The sequence below is a fragment of the Asterias rubens genome, chromosome 7 (genome assembly GCF_902459465.1).
Source record: "Asterias rubens chromosome 7, eAstRub1.3, whole genome shotgun sequence".
NCBI classification, from domain to species: Eukaryota; Metazoa; Echinodermata; class Asteroidea; order Forcipulatida; family Asteriidae; genus Asterias; species Asterias rubens.
The window spans coordinates 1269776-1284684 of NC_047068.1; the positions used below are offsets into that span (position 1 = coordinate 1269776).

At 38.7% G+C, this 14909-nt stretch overlaps 1 protein-coding gene across 1 annotated transcript in view; it reads right to left on the reverse strand.

The window, feature by feature from the left end:
- Positions 1 to 14909, reverse strand: part of LOC117292463 (RNA polymerase I-specific transcription initiation factor RRN3-like) — a 30235-nt gene that overhangs the window by 14441 nt on the left and 885 nt on the right. Inside the window, exons 2-12 of the mRNA XM_033774507.1 lie at positions 13823 to 14017; positions 11932 to 11988; positions 10380 to 10469; positions 9017 to 9161; positions 7387 to 7498; positions 7008 to 7077; positions 5337 to 5435; positions 3561 to 3659; positions 2363 to 2519; positions 1645 to 1775; positions 162 to 292 (exon numbers count right to left, since the gene is read on the reverse strand). Of these exons, the coding sequence (XP_033630398.1) occupies positions 162 to 292; positions 1645 to 1775; positions 2363 to 2519; positions 3561 to 3659; positions 5337 to 5435; positions 7008 to 7077; positions 7387 to 7498; positions 9017 to 9161; positions 10380 to 10469; positions 11932 to 11988; positions 13823 to 13966 (1235 nt within the window). The 5' untranslated portion in view covers positions 13967 to 14017. The remainder of the gene's footprint in view (positions 1 to 161; positions 293 to 1644; positions 1776 to 2362; positions 2520 to 3560; positions 3660 to 5336; positions 5436 to 7007; positions 7078 to 7386; positions 7499 to 9016; positions 9162 to 10379; positions 10470 to 11931; positions 11989 to 13822; positions 14018 to 14909) is intronic.

The window sequence follows — 14909 nt, forward strand, 5'->3', positions numbered from 1 at the left end:
GCAGGATTGAAGACCGGACCGACCAGAAACATGAAGTTGGATACAGCGATGAAGGTATTGTGGAGCTGTGTGGTGCAGACATTTAAAGATGAGGAGTGCGACCTTAAGTTGAATTATTTGCCGGACGGGAAGCCAATGAAGCTAAATGAGTCGAGGTTTACCTGTGTGGAAGGAAGTTTGCCCTAGAGATGAAGCTTGCTATGTAGGAGGCAGTAGCTTGACGTAGGATTGCCGGTGTGTTGGGATTGGTGAAGCGCTTCCACAGATACTCCAGAAAGCTTTCTATAATTGCCTGATTGGAAATACATGAAACGAGAAAGGCGTTTAAAGCAACATCCAGCACAAATTTAATGACAATATATTGTCATGACTTCGCCGTTTAGAGCACCAAATTATGGTGGTTAAGTCATCTGGGTGTGGGTTTGAATCCCGGTCATGGCATTACTCCAGAAAGCTCTCTATAACTGTATAATTGCCTAATTGTGACCCGCTACAGGAAAATGAGTCAGATGTTGACAATTTCAAGAATACAATTGTATGCATGGCTGGACAGAACACACCAGCAGCAGTAATTTGGTATGTCTAAGCTTGTGGGGTGTGACACGTCGCTGAGTTACTCCCGTTTGAAATTAGCCAACACATCATTTTTTGCGAAAGGATACAAATTAGACATAAGTATGATTGGGCGACATGTGACTCATTTGACTCATTTTCACGTAGCGGGTCACAATTGGAAATACATGAAAACAGACAGGCGTAAGAAACATCCTGCACAAATATAATGCATGTTTTTTTAGGGTGTCATGGCGCAGTTTAGAGCAAAAACTTCAAGTTCTAGTGGTTTAGTCATCTGGGTGTGCCATCCGGTCATGGCATTCGCCACAGTAATACTCCAGAAAGCTTTCTGCAATTGCCCGATTAGAAATACGTGAAAACAGAAAGGCATGAAGAAAATAAAGAAAATATAATGTACAAATATAATGTATGTTTTTTTAGCGGGTCTAGAACACCACACTCAAATTTTGATGTTTTAGCTATCTGGGTGTGGGTTCAAATCGTGGTCATGACACTTGTGTCCTTGACCAAGACACTTCACTATAATTGCTTCTCTCCACCCAGGGATATAAATGAGTACCTGCGATGGTAGAGGTTAATATTGTGTTTGAAAAATTCTTTGGAGCACCACGGTAGCACATGTCTGTAATATACTCCCCAGGGAGGTGAGAAAGATCACAGGAATGTTATTGGCCCAATGACCAGGGACTAATGGTGCTCTCGTTTCAGGATCCCACAAACCAGTGTACACCAACTCATTCTTCCTCCGCACCATCCGGGATTGGAACAATCTACAGAAGGATCCAGCTTTAAACTCATCCCTCGACACCTTCAAGGCAGCTCTGAGGGTTAAACAGCCGATGTAGCTCCACCCATCATGGTTTTCACTTTTTAACCGCACATGTCTGGTCATTTGCCAGGCAACTCATGCACGCCTTCGCAGTACGCTTTTGCTCATGTAATTGAGTCTGTACTTACACGGAAGAAGGAGAAGAAACAGCTTGTATACTTTTTGTGTTTTGTGTTACAACAAGTACCCAAACCCTCTAAACTTGAATTTGGTCGTTTCCCGTCCTCAAAGCGTCTTACCTGTCTGAAGCTACAGAAGTAGAAGAGTAGATACTGAACGTGGCTTGAGCCGTGGGTCGGCAAGATGACCTTGTCAAAGACCTGAAGGAGATGTTTGTGGAGAAGTCTGGCTCCCTCTAACTGGAACTCATCTAAGGAAATAATAATAATATAATATCAAAGTCTTTTATAGCGCACGGATCTACCAAACAAGGTACTCAAGGGGCTGAGTATATACAAACTTTCAGAAAGATAGGTTATTGCAGAGATGAATTCTGAGACCCAACTAAGTAGCACCTTATAAGGGTTTTACAAGGTGCTACGGCGCATGGGTTCTTTTACATGCGTTACACAACACATGGGACCAACGGCTTTATGTACGTCCCATCCAAAGGACAAAGCAATGGTTAAGTGTCTTGCTTAAGGACACAAGTGTCACGGCTGGGGATAATGATTAACAGTTGGCAGTGGACACTATTGGTTATTACTCAAAATAACTTTTAGCATGAATAATACTGGTCTTCGACAATTACCAATAGTGTCCAGGGCCTTTAACAGCATTAATAAAGTACATTATAATAATAAATAATAATAATGGCAACAATTTATATAGCGCCAAATCTATTGGGGAAAACAATAATTCCCCCAGAATCATATATTTTTTATTCGACAGCCAATTCAAAAGTGTCTAGTGTTTTTCTTAGACACCCTGTATATTATTATAACAAGCATCACTTACCGTTCTTAAAGCATGACTCTTTGATGTATACCATCATGGTGCTCATGAGCGTGTCCAGCTTGTCACCCATCTCGTGCTTGACGGCTGCCTTCTTCTCATCACCAGCATCCTTGATGCAATCTTTGTCAACATGGCCGCCTCCTTCCTCAACTCCGTCCTGAATCAGTGAAAATAGTGTCAGGTTCTTGTCATTATCATAAGTAGGTTGATGATGTGTGACCATAGAGTTGCATATCGTTGTTGGGCGCAATCTTCTAAAATGGCAATTTTGTGACTTCGCGCAAGCCAATAGCACTCCGCACTAATGTCAAAAATTAATTCAGTCTATGCGGAGCAGCGGATGATGGCCCTCCAAACACGTTTGCCCGTCGCAGGCCAGAGTCCCAGCACAAGGTGTCCACATAGGTGGTTTGTAGCTTGGTACCCAGATCTCAGATGAACGTATTTCATTAACATACGCGCGCGTACGTGTCCATGTTTTATGTGAACGTGCACTACTACTGCAAGTGCCATGTGGTGCGTTGATGATGGCAACATTCCACTACTTTAGTGATCACTAAAGTAGTGGAATGTTTTGTCTGGCTAACGTAACATAACATAACATTTAACATTTTTAAGGCAATATTCCATCATAATCATAGTGCACTAGAAACCAATTAACATGGGGAAAAAGTTTAGTCTTTCGACCTTTACGAAAAAATTTCTAAATCATAGGCCCAGCTACACTGGAAGCTTTTTGACCTAGAACTTTGTTTACTTGGAGAACATTCAAGCGAGTGTGGACCGAAGAAATCTTGGAGGAGTGTAATGTGACAGTAAAGTCTCCAGTCTCTTGACGATGACTAGAGCAAGCTAGTCGAAAGCTAGACCAACTCAAGAACTCACTCCGCGGTAGTGCAGTTAATTACGATCCTATAAGCTAAAGTAGTAGTCCCAGCCAATTTTTCTATACTATCCGCCAGGGTAGTAGTTAAAAAGCAGGACAGTTCTTTTCAGAGCTGAGAAGTCTCCCTAACATCAGATAAATCTACTTTGCGGTAGTAGAATAAAGAAAGACAGTTCTCTAAGAACAAACTTTACCTGGCAAGTAGATACACACATGGTGTTACCACAAACTAAATATGTATTGATACCTCACCATACAATGTCTCAAATCATATATGACAGTAGAGTGGAAATATATCGAGGATTAGTTTACCATTTTAAACTGCATGTCGTCTCCCCCAGAATTGTCGGTTTTGTCAACGCTTTCAGCAATACTCTCAGCATCCCATATATCCTCCTTAGGAGAATTTGCCTACAAGAAAATTAAAATAAATCCCTGAATGAATTCATGAAGGGAACCTTCTCCAAGAAGAAGAGGGAATAGCCCCCAGAGTAAACCACTTATGCACCTGTGGCTTGTCAACGAAAGTAGATGGTGCAAGGCATTTATCATTTGAAACCATTCCAACAAATGTTGACCCAAATTCTGAAAACTTTACAATTTTGGTGATTTTTGACAGAAAATTAGAACTCACATAATTCTAAATACACTTCAAACTATGGCTAATTAACCCAGTCCGCACATTTCTCCAGTACACCATTCTAAACCATTTGAAACTATAAAATCACCAAACAAAATTTGAACCAAAGATTATAAATTAGACCTAGCCGGCATGGTCCGTTTTGTATCATTTGAAAACATAACATTTTGGCTCAAAGTTCAAAAATTTGACGATACTGGCATGGTGGATTTCGTCAATTTTTGAAAACAAAATACAAACTCACAAAATTCTCAAACTATAGCTAGTTAACCCGTTCCGCACAAATAAAATTTCCTCAATGGTGTTCTCTGGATCATTGTTTGCAGCCTGCGCATTGAGCCTTCTTGAACTCACCTGTCCTTTCAGGAAAATTGTTCATACCTGGAGTGGTATCATCGATGAAACATCAAAACAGTTATCGGCTCAATGCCACAAGCTTGCTCAGGGAACCATAACCTTACAAGCTTTGCTTCTTTGTGGGTCCCTCCAGAGTTTCATAAATGTCAATGCTTCTTATTCATTTAATTAATCTTCAAACAACTATTTATCTCTTAAAGGGAAGGTACTTATCTCTTAAAGGGAAGGTACACGTTTGGTAATTGTCAAAGACCAGTCTTCTCACTTGGTGTATCCCATCACAACCATAATAAAACAAGCCTGTGAAAATTTGGGCTCAATTGGTCATCGAAGTTGCGAGCAAACGATGAAAGAAAAAACACCCTTGTTGGACGAAATTGTGTGCTTTCAGATAAGAATAAAAGACTTCTAGCTGGAAGTCTTTTATTACTTTAGTGAGAATTTACCTCTTTCTCAAAAACTACGTTACTTCAGAGGGAGTTGTTTCCCACGTTGTTTTATACCATCAACAGCTCTCCAATGCTTGTTACCAAGTCAGTTTTTAAGTTAATATTTGTTTTGAGTAATTACCAAACGTGTACCTTCTCTTTAACACCCAACTTACATTCTCTTTGATTTGATTTTGATTGTGATTTTTGATACTGTGGAAATAAACTTGATTGATTGATTTGAGAACTTGAAACCGTATATTTACAGGGGACAGGGTTGACCATGCAAGGAAGGGGGTTGGGGATAACCCACGACCATCGCAAATTACCCAGACTGCAAGAATCTTTTTTCTTCAATATCTGTTCTGTATCATTTGAAACCATACATTCACTGAAACATAGCCTATTGACACAAATTCTGAAAAAAATCCCCTTACATTCACTGAAACATAAGCCTATTGACACAAATTCTGAAAAAAATCCCCTTTTTTATGATTTTTAACAAAAAAATCCAAACTCACAAAATTCTCAAAATATCTCAAACTATGGCTAATTTTACCCAGTCCACACATATTAAAATGTCTCCACAAGTCTCTTCTGTATCATTTGAAAAAGTTGTTAAGTCACCCACAGACTCATTTTTAACCCAACAACTGTACTTACATCGAGTTCCGTCATGCGATGGATTATCAGCTCTAATATTTTGACTCTCAGCTCAGGTAGATAACCAGTGATTTCTAACAGGTTCTTTACATAGCCATTCTAATGTGGAGACACAGAAAAGACAGAAATGAAAATGAAATGATTAGTTAGATGAATATAAAAAACAATGGGGATCTATCTAAAGGCAGTGGACACTATTGGTAAGAACTCAAAATAATTATTAGCATAAAACCTTTCTTGGTATGAATGGGGAGAGGATGATAGCATAAAACATTGTGAGAAACGGCTCCCTCTGAAGTAACGTAGTTTTCGAGAAAGAAGTTATTTTCCTCAAATTTGATTTCAAGACCTCAGAATTAGATTTTGAGGTCCCAAAATCAAGCATCTGAAAGGACACAACGTCGTGTGACAAGGTTTTTTTCTTCTTTCATTATTATCTTGCAACTTTGACAACCAATTTAGCTCAAATTTTCACAGGTTCATTTGTTTATGCATATGTTGAGATACTCCAAATGGGAAGACTGATCTTTGCCAATTACCAATAGTGTCCAATGTCTTTAAAATTAACAATTGTATCTTTGTCATATCAGATTCAACAAGATAAACCTATGGTTCTTTTCAGAACCACCCCAACTCTGGCTGCTGTAAACCCTTATAAGGTGCTACATATAATTGGGTCTCACAATTCATAACTTTCAATAACCTATAGATCTTTGGAAGTATTGTGGCTGAGCGGTTAACGCCATTGGACACTTTCGGAACAGAAAAAAAATTAAAAGTTCACAGATTTACAAATAAGTTACAGGGTTTACAGAAGGTAATGGTGAAAGACTTCTCTTGAAATATTATTCCATGAAATGCTTCACTTTTTGAGAAAACATTAAAACAATATCAGTTCTTGATATCGAGAATTACAGATTTATTTTAAACACATGTCATGACACGGCGAAACGTGCGGAAACAAGGGTGGGTTTTCCCGTTATTTTCTCCCGCCTCCGAAGACCAATTGAGCCTAAATTTTCACAGGTTTGTTATTTTATTTATAAGTTGTGATACACGAAGTGTGAGCCTTGGACAATACTGTTTACCGAAAGTGTCCAATGGCTTTAAGAGCATCGAATTCAATCTCTGGTGTTTCTGATCAGCAGAGTGTGGGTTAGAATCCCCAGCCGTGACACTTGTGTCCTTAAGCAAGACACTTAACCATTGCTTCATCCCTCAGATGGGACGTAAAGCCGTTGGTCCCATGTGATGTGTAGCTTATGTAAAAGAACCCCGTGCACTTATCGAAAAAAGAAGGGGTTCGCCCCTGTGTTCCAGGCTATGGCTGCTATACGGCCGTAGCACCTTGTAAACCCTTATAAGGTGCTACATAATTGGGTCTTAGAATTCATAACTACAATAACATATCTTTCTGAAAGTTTGTATACACTCAGCGCCTTGAGTATCTTGCTTAGTAGATTCGTGCCCTATAAGACTTTGATATTATTATTATTTGTATTATTATCTTTCTGTATAAATGTATATGCTAAGCACCTTGAGTACCTTGTTTGGTAGATACGTTCGCTATATAAGACTTCGATTGTATAATGATAACTCAATTACAGACTATCATTACATGGTGTTACCGCAAACCTTACTATATCATATCTTTATAATTCCACAACTTACTGTTATGTAAGATGATCCCTTGATCCAGGGAAAACAGTCGGTTAAAACTGGGAGAAGGAGTCTGGGAGTTCTGTTCAAGACAAACAATAATCAAGGAAAATTCATGTTAGTGCGTAATCTATTTCTAAGCGCGCGCGTACACACAACCCACGCGCATTGATTTTTTTTTTTTAACTTCGAATTTTCAATTGTCAAAGTGTCTATTATTGAAATTTTTTCACGCTTTTTAACAAAAGGGCATTTATAAATGGGAGTAAAAGAGTAGCGACTGTTCTTAAACGTCCGTTTAAAACCTTGCGGTGCAATAACAACGATTCTGTCAATTTTAAACGGCCGTTTAAGAACTCGTTGCTACCCTTTTATTCCCTTATTTACTTACGCTGGTGCGACATGTAGAAGCATGCCTAGTGTCTCGTGTACCCATGTGAACTTTGACCTCTCTATAGCTTCATGCTCAGCCACCAGCTCTTCAGGATTTGAATGCAAAATGGCTATGGAGCAAAAAGGAAAAAAAGGAGCCATCATTATTACAAATGCAGACTTTAAGGCTTTGGGTACTTTTTCAAAATGTCCACAGATTTTCATTAAACTTACAGGGTTTAAAGATAATGGTAGTAGAAAGATTCCCATCAAATATGACTTACTGAGGTGCTTTAGTTTTTGGGAAATGAGTAAAAATGAGTAAAACAAGTCACAAAATAATTTTTGTCTCAGTGAGAAAAAAATTATTTTAGCATGTAAAATGTATTAACCAGTTATGATATTATACCAAACTATACCATAACTGGTTAATATGTTTTCACACGCTAAAACTGAGACAAAAAGTATTTCTGTGACATTGTTTTACTAATTTCTAAAAAACTACAGCACCTCAGTAGGTAATATTTCAAGGGAAGCTTTTACTATCATTATCTTGTGTTCCTGGCTGTGGCTACTGTATGCGCCGTAGCACCTTGTAAACCTTATGAAGTGCAAAGTAATTGGGTCTCAGAATTCATCACTGCAATAACCTATATTTCTGAAAGCTTGTATATACTCAGCGCCTTGAGTACCTTGTTTGGTAGATACTTTTTATTATTATTATTATTATTATTATTATTGGTTTATTAAAAATGCAAACATGGCGGCCAAAAAGCCGAATTGCGGATGCACATATTCAAAGAGTAAAAAACAATAATTATTACTATAAATCTATTAAAATTCAAGACAAAAACTTTAACGTTAAACATATTCATATTACACAAGGGAGCAGGTATAAAAAATTAACCAAAAAGGCACTACAAATTCCCAAAAGACGAGAAAAGACATAAAAACAAACAGTCAATTTAAAAACTAAAAACAAAAACTAAAAACTGGGCCAGCCAGAGAATTGTTAAGAAAACAGAACACCAAAGACAACAAAAACCTAAGAATTGTGATTAAGCAGACTAGTCAATTTGGGGATACAACTGTTGTTATATCTGCTGGTTCTACATTTAACGGCAGTGCGCTGAGCAGCATTTCTAAGGTGGTTGTTTCTATTAATAATAATAATAATAACCGTATTTATAACGCGCCTTTTGCCAAAGGATACAAAGCGCCAGGTATTATTACTGCAAGGAGTGGGGGCGATTTCTGAGATAATATAAGACCTAATCCTTAAGCACAATGTAATGGTTTACAAGGTGCTGTGGCGCAATATGCTGCCAATCCAGCCAGGAACACCGGGGCGAACCCCTTCTCTTTTCGACAAGTGCACTGGGTTCTTTTACATGCGTTTAAACAACACATGGGACCAACGGCTTTACGTCCCATCCGAAGGACGAAGCAATGGTTATGTGTCTTGCTTAAGGACACAGGTGTCACGGCTGGGGATTCGAACCCACACTCTGCTGATCAGAAACACCAGAGTTTGAATTTGGTGCTCTTAACCGCTCGGCCACGACACTTCCACTATTGGGGGAAGCCATCCCCGGAGATTACTAGAATTTAAAATGGAGGTGCGCTATATAAGACTCTGATGTTATTACCTGGTGGAGGATCTGATGGGAGGAGGTTCTTGGCCAGCATGGTGAGGACGGCAGCCAGATACACAGATTGAGCCGAAATCAGATGAGTCACAAACAGTTGATACTGTTTCATCAGCCTTGGACCACTCGCCGACCAGTTGATACGCTACATTCATAATAAATAAATAAACAAACTAATTGTGAGTTGTCGTGGCTGAGCTGATAAGAGTACCGAGCTCAGCTCTGGTGATCTGTTCAGCAGAGTGTGGGTTCGAGTCCATGTCATGACACTTGTGTCCCTGAGCAAGATTTAACTATAATTGCTTCTCTCCTCCCAGGGGTAAATGGGTATATGTGAGGGCAGAGATGGTTCTTGTGATTGATTTAGCTAAGTAGTGCATGTTTGTTGCATAGGCTGTATACTCCCCAGTGAACTGAGATGGTTTAAGGGGCCAAGTAACCAGCCGTCGATTTCACCAAACTCTTCCTAACTTAGGATTAATCTTAGGACTTAAGACGAGTTGAGTTCCGTATCCAGTTACGTAGGAAGCATTGAACCCGTCCTAAGTTAGGACGGGTTACTCGTCCTAACTCGAGTTAGGATTAATCCTAGAGTTTCGTGAAATCGGCTACAGGGGTAATAACTTTCGAAGCACTTTGAGACACCCTTCGGGTGTGTAAAGCATTATATAAAAATACATTATTATTATTATGCAAATAAGAAATTCAAAAAATATATACTTAGTGTTTTGTTTTGGGTGTGCTTTGAACATCCATAGACTGGTATCACTCAAGTTGAGAGACATTAAAATATAAAAGAATCACATTTCTGAGCAAATCGTCCCAAAACAAATTATCATACATAAATGTAAAAAGGGAAAATACAGTTGGCTGTTGCAAACTGTGTTGTCATTTAGCCCTCGCGAAAAACTCTGCAACATCAGGGTCATTAAACTATTTAATGCATTCATACATAAGTGACGATAATTTTGTGTTCACAGAAATTCTAAAAGAAACTAGTCGTGCCTCAAATAGTCCAGACTTCGACACGAGTCTTGACTAAATTTTTATAACTCCCAAGATGTATTGTGACAAATTGTTTGCCACAGGCGCAATACAGTAAAATTCACGCTGAAAGGTTTACAGGATTGTATCACTGATGTCTGATTGTGTTTTGTAAGTAAATTACGCTGTCACGAATAGTCATGAGCGATACAATTGGTTCACCAAGCAGGTAGTCGCAGCCATTTTCATAGTAGTCGAGGCAACAAGTAATTACAAAAAAACAGTATTCGCAACTTGACTAAGCAATAAATAGACATGATGTTGACACTAATCACACTAGTTGCCTAGGCTCAAAAGAAACCATAAGAGAAGTTCTTACCAAAAGAGCTCTAACGAGAGGTTCAAACTCTTGACCAAGGGATGAAGTGCATTTCTGTAATTCTTTGATCCATATGATAAGAGTAGATGGCTGAGGAGGGAAAGAAATAACAACATAAAGTTGATAAGACACTGCTCTAGAATTGCAATGGTCGTGGGTTCGAATCCCATCGAGTAATATGCCTGTGATTTGTTTTCACAGTACTCGGGTAAGTATCGAGTATACAGTGCTCACACACATCGGTGAGTATAGGTAAAAACCACAATTAACAACATAAAAGTTGTGTTCAAGCAAAATGCAGAGGTGAGAGTCATTGCTGGCAAGAAAGTTTAAAACTGGGATCCAGACCTTAAAGAAGGTATATTAAATGAAGGCACTTCAACCTTTTGATAACACCAGGGGTCGATTTCACAAAGAGTTAGGACTAGTCCATAGAAATAGAAGCCGGACTACGCTGAGCTCGGCCACCCTCTGTGTCTCTGTGGACGCGGCGTATCAATACCGCGCATCTGGCAAAATTATCATCGCGTGAGACGCGTGTATGACAAAATGACATAGACCGTTTCTAGTGTTTTCATTGGTCAATGATGATGTCATTGTATGGCAAAAATTGTATGGCAAAATATTTTGCCATACACGCGTTACAAAAAATGGCGTATGCGCGTCCATAAAAATGGCCTCACAACGAAAACGCACACACCATGAGACACTCAGCGTTCTCCGGGTTCTATTTCTATAGACTAGTCCTACCATCTAGAAGATATTAAAAACTTCAGGCTAGTCCTAAGTTAGGACAAGTGAGGTATGACTCGTCCCAATCTCTTTGTGAGATACACCCCTGGAAGCACAGAATCCAAAGAGCTTTTGGGAACAGTATCCACAGTCCTAAAGAGGTTGATCAAAGAGCATGACATATTTAACTTAGGGAAAGTTGTTTGCAAGGCAGACTTTAAAAAAAGTATAAATTTTGATAAAAGTCTTAAAGATGCCATGTCAGATTTTTGGCCCCAAACATTAAAAAATAGATTTTTTTGAGTGAATGGTATTTCAAAGAGTATCACCCGCTCTAACGAAAAAAAGTTTAACTTTTACTTTTAATGGTCAGGAACCATGACAAAAATTTAAAAAGTTTCTTATAAAACACATAAGAATCGGTCACGTGGTATATTGTCGGGATCCCGACAAAAACTAACTTTGAGCACTTTATTTCACTGCTACTAATAATTGGTGGACTTTTTTGAGCAATGGCTCAAATGAAAGTTTGTAACTTTCTCGACCCCCATAAAAATACCTATTGAATTTTAAATCAAAATTTTGGGGTTATTTTCTCCCGACTCCGATGACCGATTGAGCCTAAATTTTCACAGGTTTGTTATTTTATATAGAAGTTGTGATACACGAAGTGTGGGCCTTGGACAATACTGTTTACCGAAAGGGTCCAATGGCTTTAAGGGCCTTGTATGTATGTATTATTTAAAAAAAGGCATCCATCTGAGACGTTTGATTTATTTTAAAACTGTACTTGGTTAAAGCTGAGATTTGAAATACTCACATCAAGATTGGGGTTTGCAATGGCTTGAAGTAGTTGCAGGTAATCTGCTTGTGAACCCTGCAGTAAAGAAACAACTATAAGGCAAACAAATCATGCACCACTACATTATTCAAATTGATTGGTATTTTGAAGACAGCTCATATCGTGAGTACAACAGCATTCAATTCAATTCAAATCTTTATTCATCATGCCCAGCATGAAAATCACTTTCTCGGTTCGCACATTAAAATACAGTAACTAAAAATAGCAGAGCAACATACATGTACCGTAGAAATTAAAACAGCAACAATAAAATATAAAATATCACATGGCACAAATAAATAATTTAATTAAAATATCCATCAAAACAGAAAATAAACCAAGGATGACTTGGAAAGGAAAGGGGACGGAACAGGACAGAAGGAGGGGTGGGGTGGAGGGGTGGGGGGAGTGTGAAGACAATACATGGGAACGAGGGAGAGGGCATAGGTGACATGGATTGGGAAGTTCGAAGCAAGTCATCTAATAAAATAAATTTAAAATAAATTGTTGTTTTAAAATAAGATATACACTGGGTAAGAAGGAGAAGCAATGACGATTTGTGTTTGATTCGAGTGTACGCAATCTGCCAGACCTATTAAAAACAAAAAGTGTATGAGTGGGTGGGTATTATCAAGCATTACTGCAGGCCTGATACTTCACGGAGGCAACGGAGGCGATTGCCTCCGTTGCCCCTTGTCATTGCCTTGGTGCCCATGAAATGCTCCAGTAGAAATTTACAATTTCCTCATAGGGTGCCCTTTGCCAAAGAGAAAATGCCTTGGTGCCCTTGCCCTTTCAAAAACGAAGCATACAGGCCTGTTACTGTTAAGCACTGGACTTAAGCTTCTCTTGGTAACATTTTCCAGTGAGTTGAACAACAATTTAAAACAATTTAACAGCATGGGTTGTGTATGGTAGAATAGCTGTGCACAGATCTGTCTGTAGTCACCCAGTAGACCAAATCGAAGACTAACATAGTTTCAGGCCTGTATGCTTCATTTTTCAAAGGCCAAGGGCACCAAGGCATTTTCTCCTTGATAAAGATCACCCTATGACTGAGGAAAATGTAAAATTCTAAAAAGCGTTTGAAGGGCATCGAGGTATTGACCATGGGGCATAGAGGCAATCGCCTTTGTTGCCTCCAAGAAGTATCAGGTCTGGGGTTTAACTATCATTTACAATAACAGTTGATAAATAACAGTTGGATGAATAGTGAGTGGTCAGACAGTAGGAGGGTTAAAAAAAATATAAATTCAGGAAATTAAACTTCTCTACAATTCATTTCAAGGGAGAGGTAAAGGCCTGTGATTTCATATTTGTATCGGCCGATGCCAATTTCATTTTGCAAAAGGCACTTCCATTTGAAAAACTATGGACAATTTTTGATGGGCAAAAGGCCAAGACCAATGGCAATATATAGGCCATGGCCTCTGTGGGTTTGGGCCAGGGAGCAGTTTTAAGAATCTTCAATATTGAGAATTTTGTTAAAGGGAAGGTACACGTTTGGTAATTACTCAAAAAAGACAATTAACTTAAAAACTGTCTTGGTAACAAGCATTGGAGAGCTGTTGATAGTATAAAACATTGTGAGAAACGGCTCCCTCTGAAGTAGCATAGATTTTGAGAAAGAGGTTATTTCTCACTAAAATAATAAAAGACTTCTAGCTAGAAGTCTTTTATTCCTATCTCAAAGCACACAATTCGTCCAACAAGGGTGTTTTTTCTTTCATCATTTTCTCCCAACTCCAATGACCAATTGAGCTCAAATTTTCACAGGTTTGTTATTTTATGCTTATGTTGGGATACACCAAGTGAGAAGATTGGTCTTTGACAATAACCAATAGTGTACCTTCCCTTAAGTGTTAATTACCCGTTGACAATTCTGCAGAATGTCCATGATTGATTTCATTTCCTTCTCAGAAGTTAAGGATCTCTTTCTGGTGTGCCCATCTGTAGCCATAGTAGAAACAGAATCAGTGGACATCAAAGGAGCCGATGAACGTCGTTCTGGCATAGCTGTGACCGATCAAATGCGATGCGGATTCAATCCAAGTTATACTTCAAACTGTAAAGAGAAATATGAATGATAATAATAATAATAATAATAATAATAATAAATTACATTTGTATAGCACTTTCCACAGGCGTTTCAAAGCGCTTTACAGCATTGTCTGAAAAGTTATGTTTTTAACCGAGTCTTGAATGAGCTGATTGAGGATGAGTCAAGGATGTGAAGAGGGAGCTTGTTCCAGCAAGTTGGTGCAGCTACTGAGAATGCTCTATGACAAAGAATAAAGAACAAAGTTGAGAAACTTGTGCTTCAGCCAAGCCCAAGGCAAAAGCGTTTCTGGCATAAAAGGGCTTCGCCGTCGGGAGGAGGGTAACCTTATCACAACTACATGTAGGTATAAGTTTGGTACTTCGAACAGAATGGTTGGCTTAAAGTCAGTGGACACTCTTGGTAATTACTCAAAATAATTATCATCATGAAACCTTTCTTGATTACAAGTAATGGGGAGAGGTTGATAGTATAAACCATTGTGAGAAACAGCTCCCTCTGAAGTGACGTTGTTTTCGAGAAATCAGTAATTTTCCACGAATTTGATTTCGAGACCTCTAGTTTAGAACTTGAGGTCTCGAAATCAAGCATCAGAAAGCACACAAATTCGTGTGACGGAGGGTGTTTTTTCTTTCATTATTATCTCGCAACTTCAACGACCGATTGAGCTCAAATGTTCACAGGTTTGTTACTTTATGCATATGTTGAGATACACCAACAGTGAAGACTAGTCTTTAACAATTACCAATTGTGTCCACTATCTTTAACACCCTCACTTACTGATCCTGCCGAGTTATCAACGTAAACATATTAACGGTTGTTTCAATCCTACATCCAGACAATGTGAGACTTTGGAACGTTAGGATTAGATTTAGAACTGACACCACCTGACCACCAT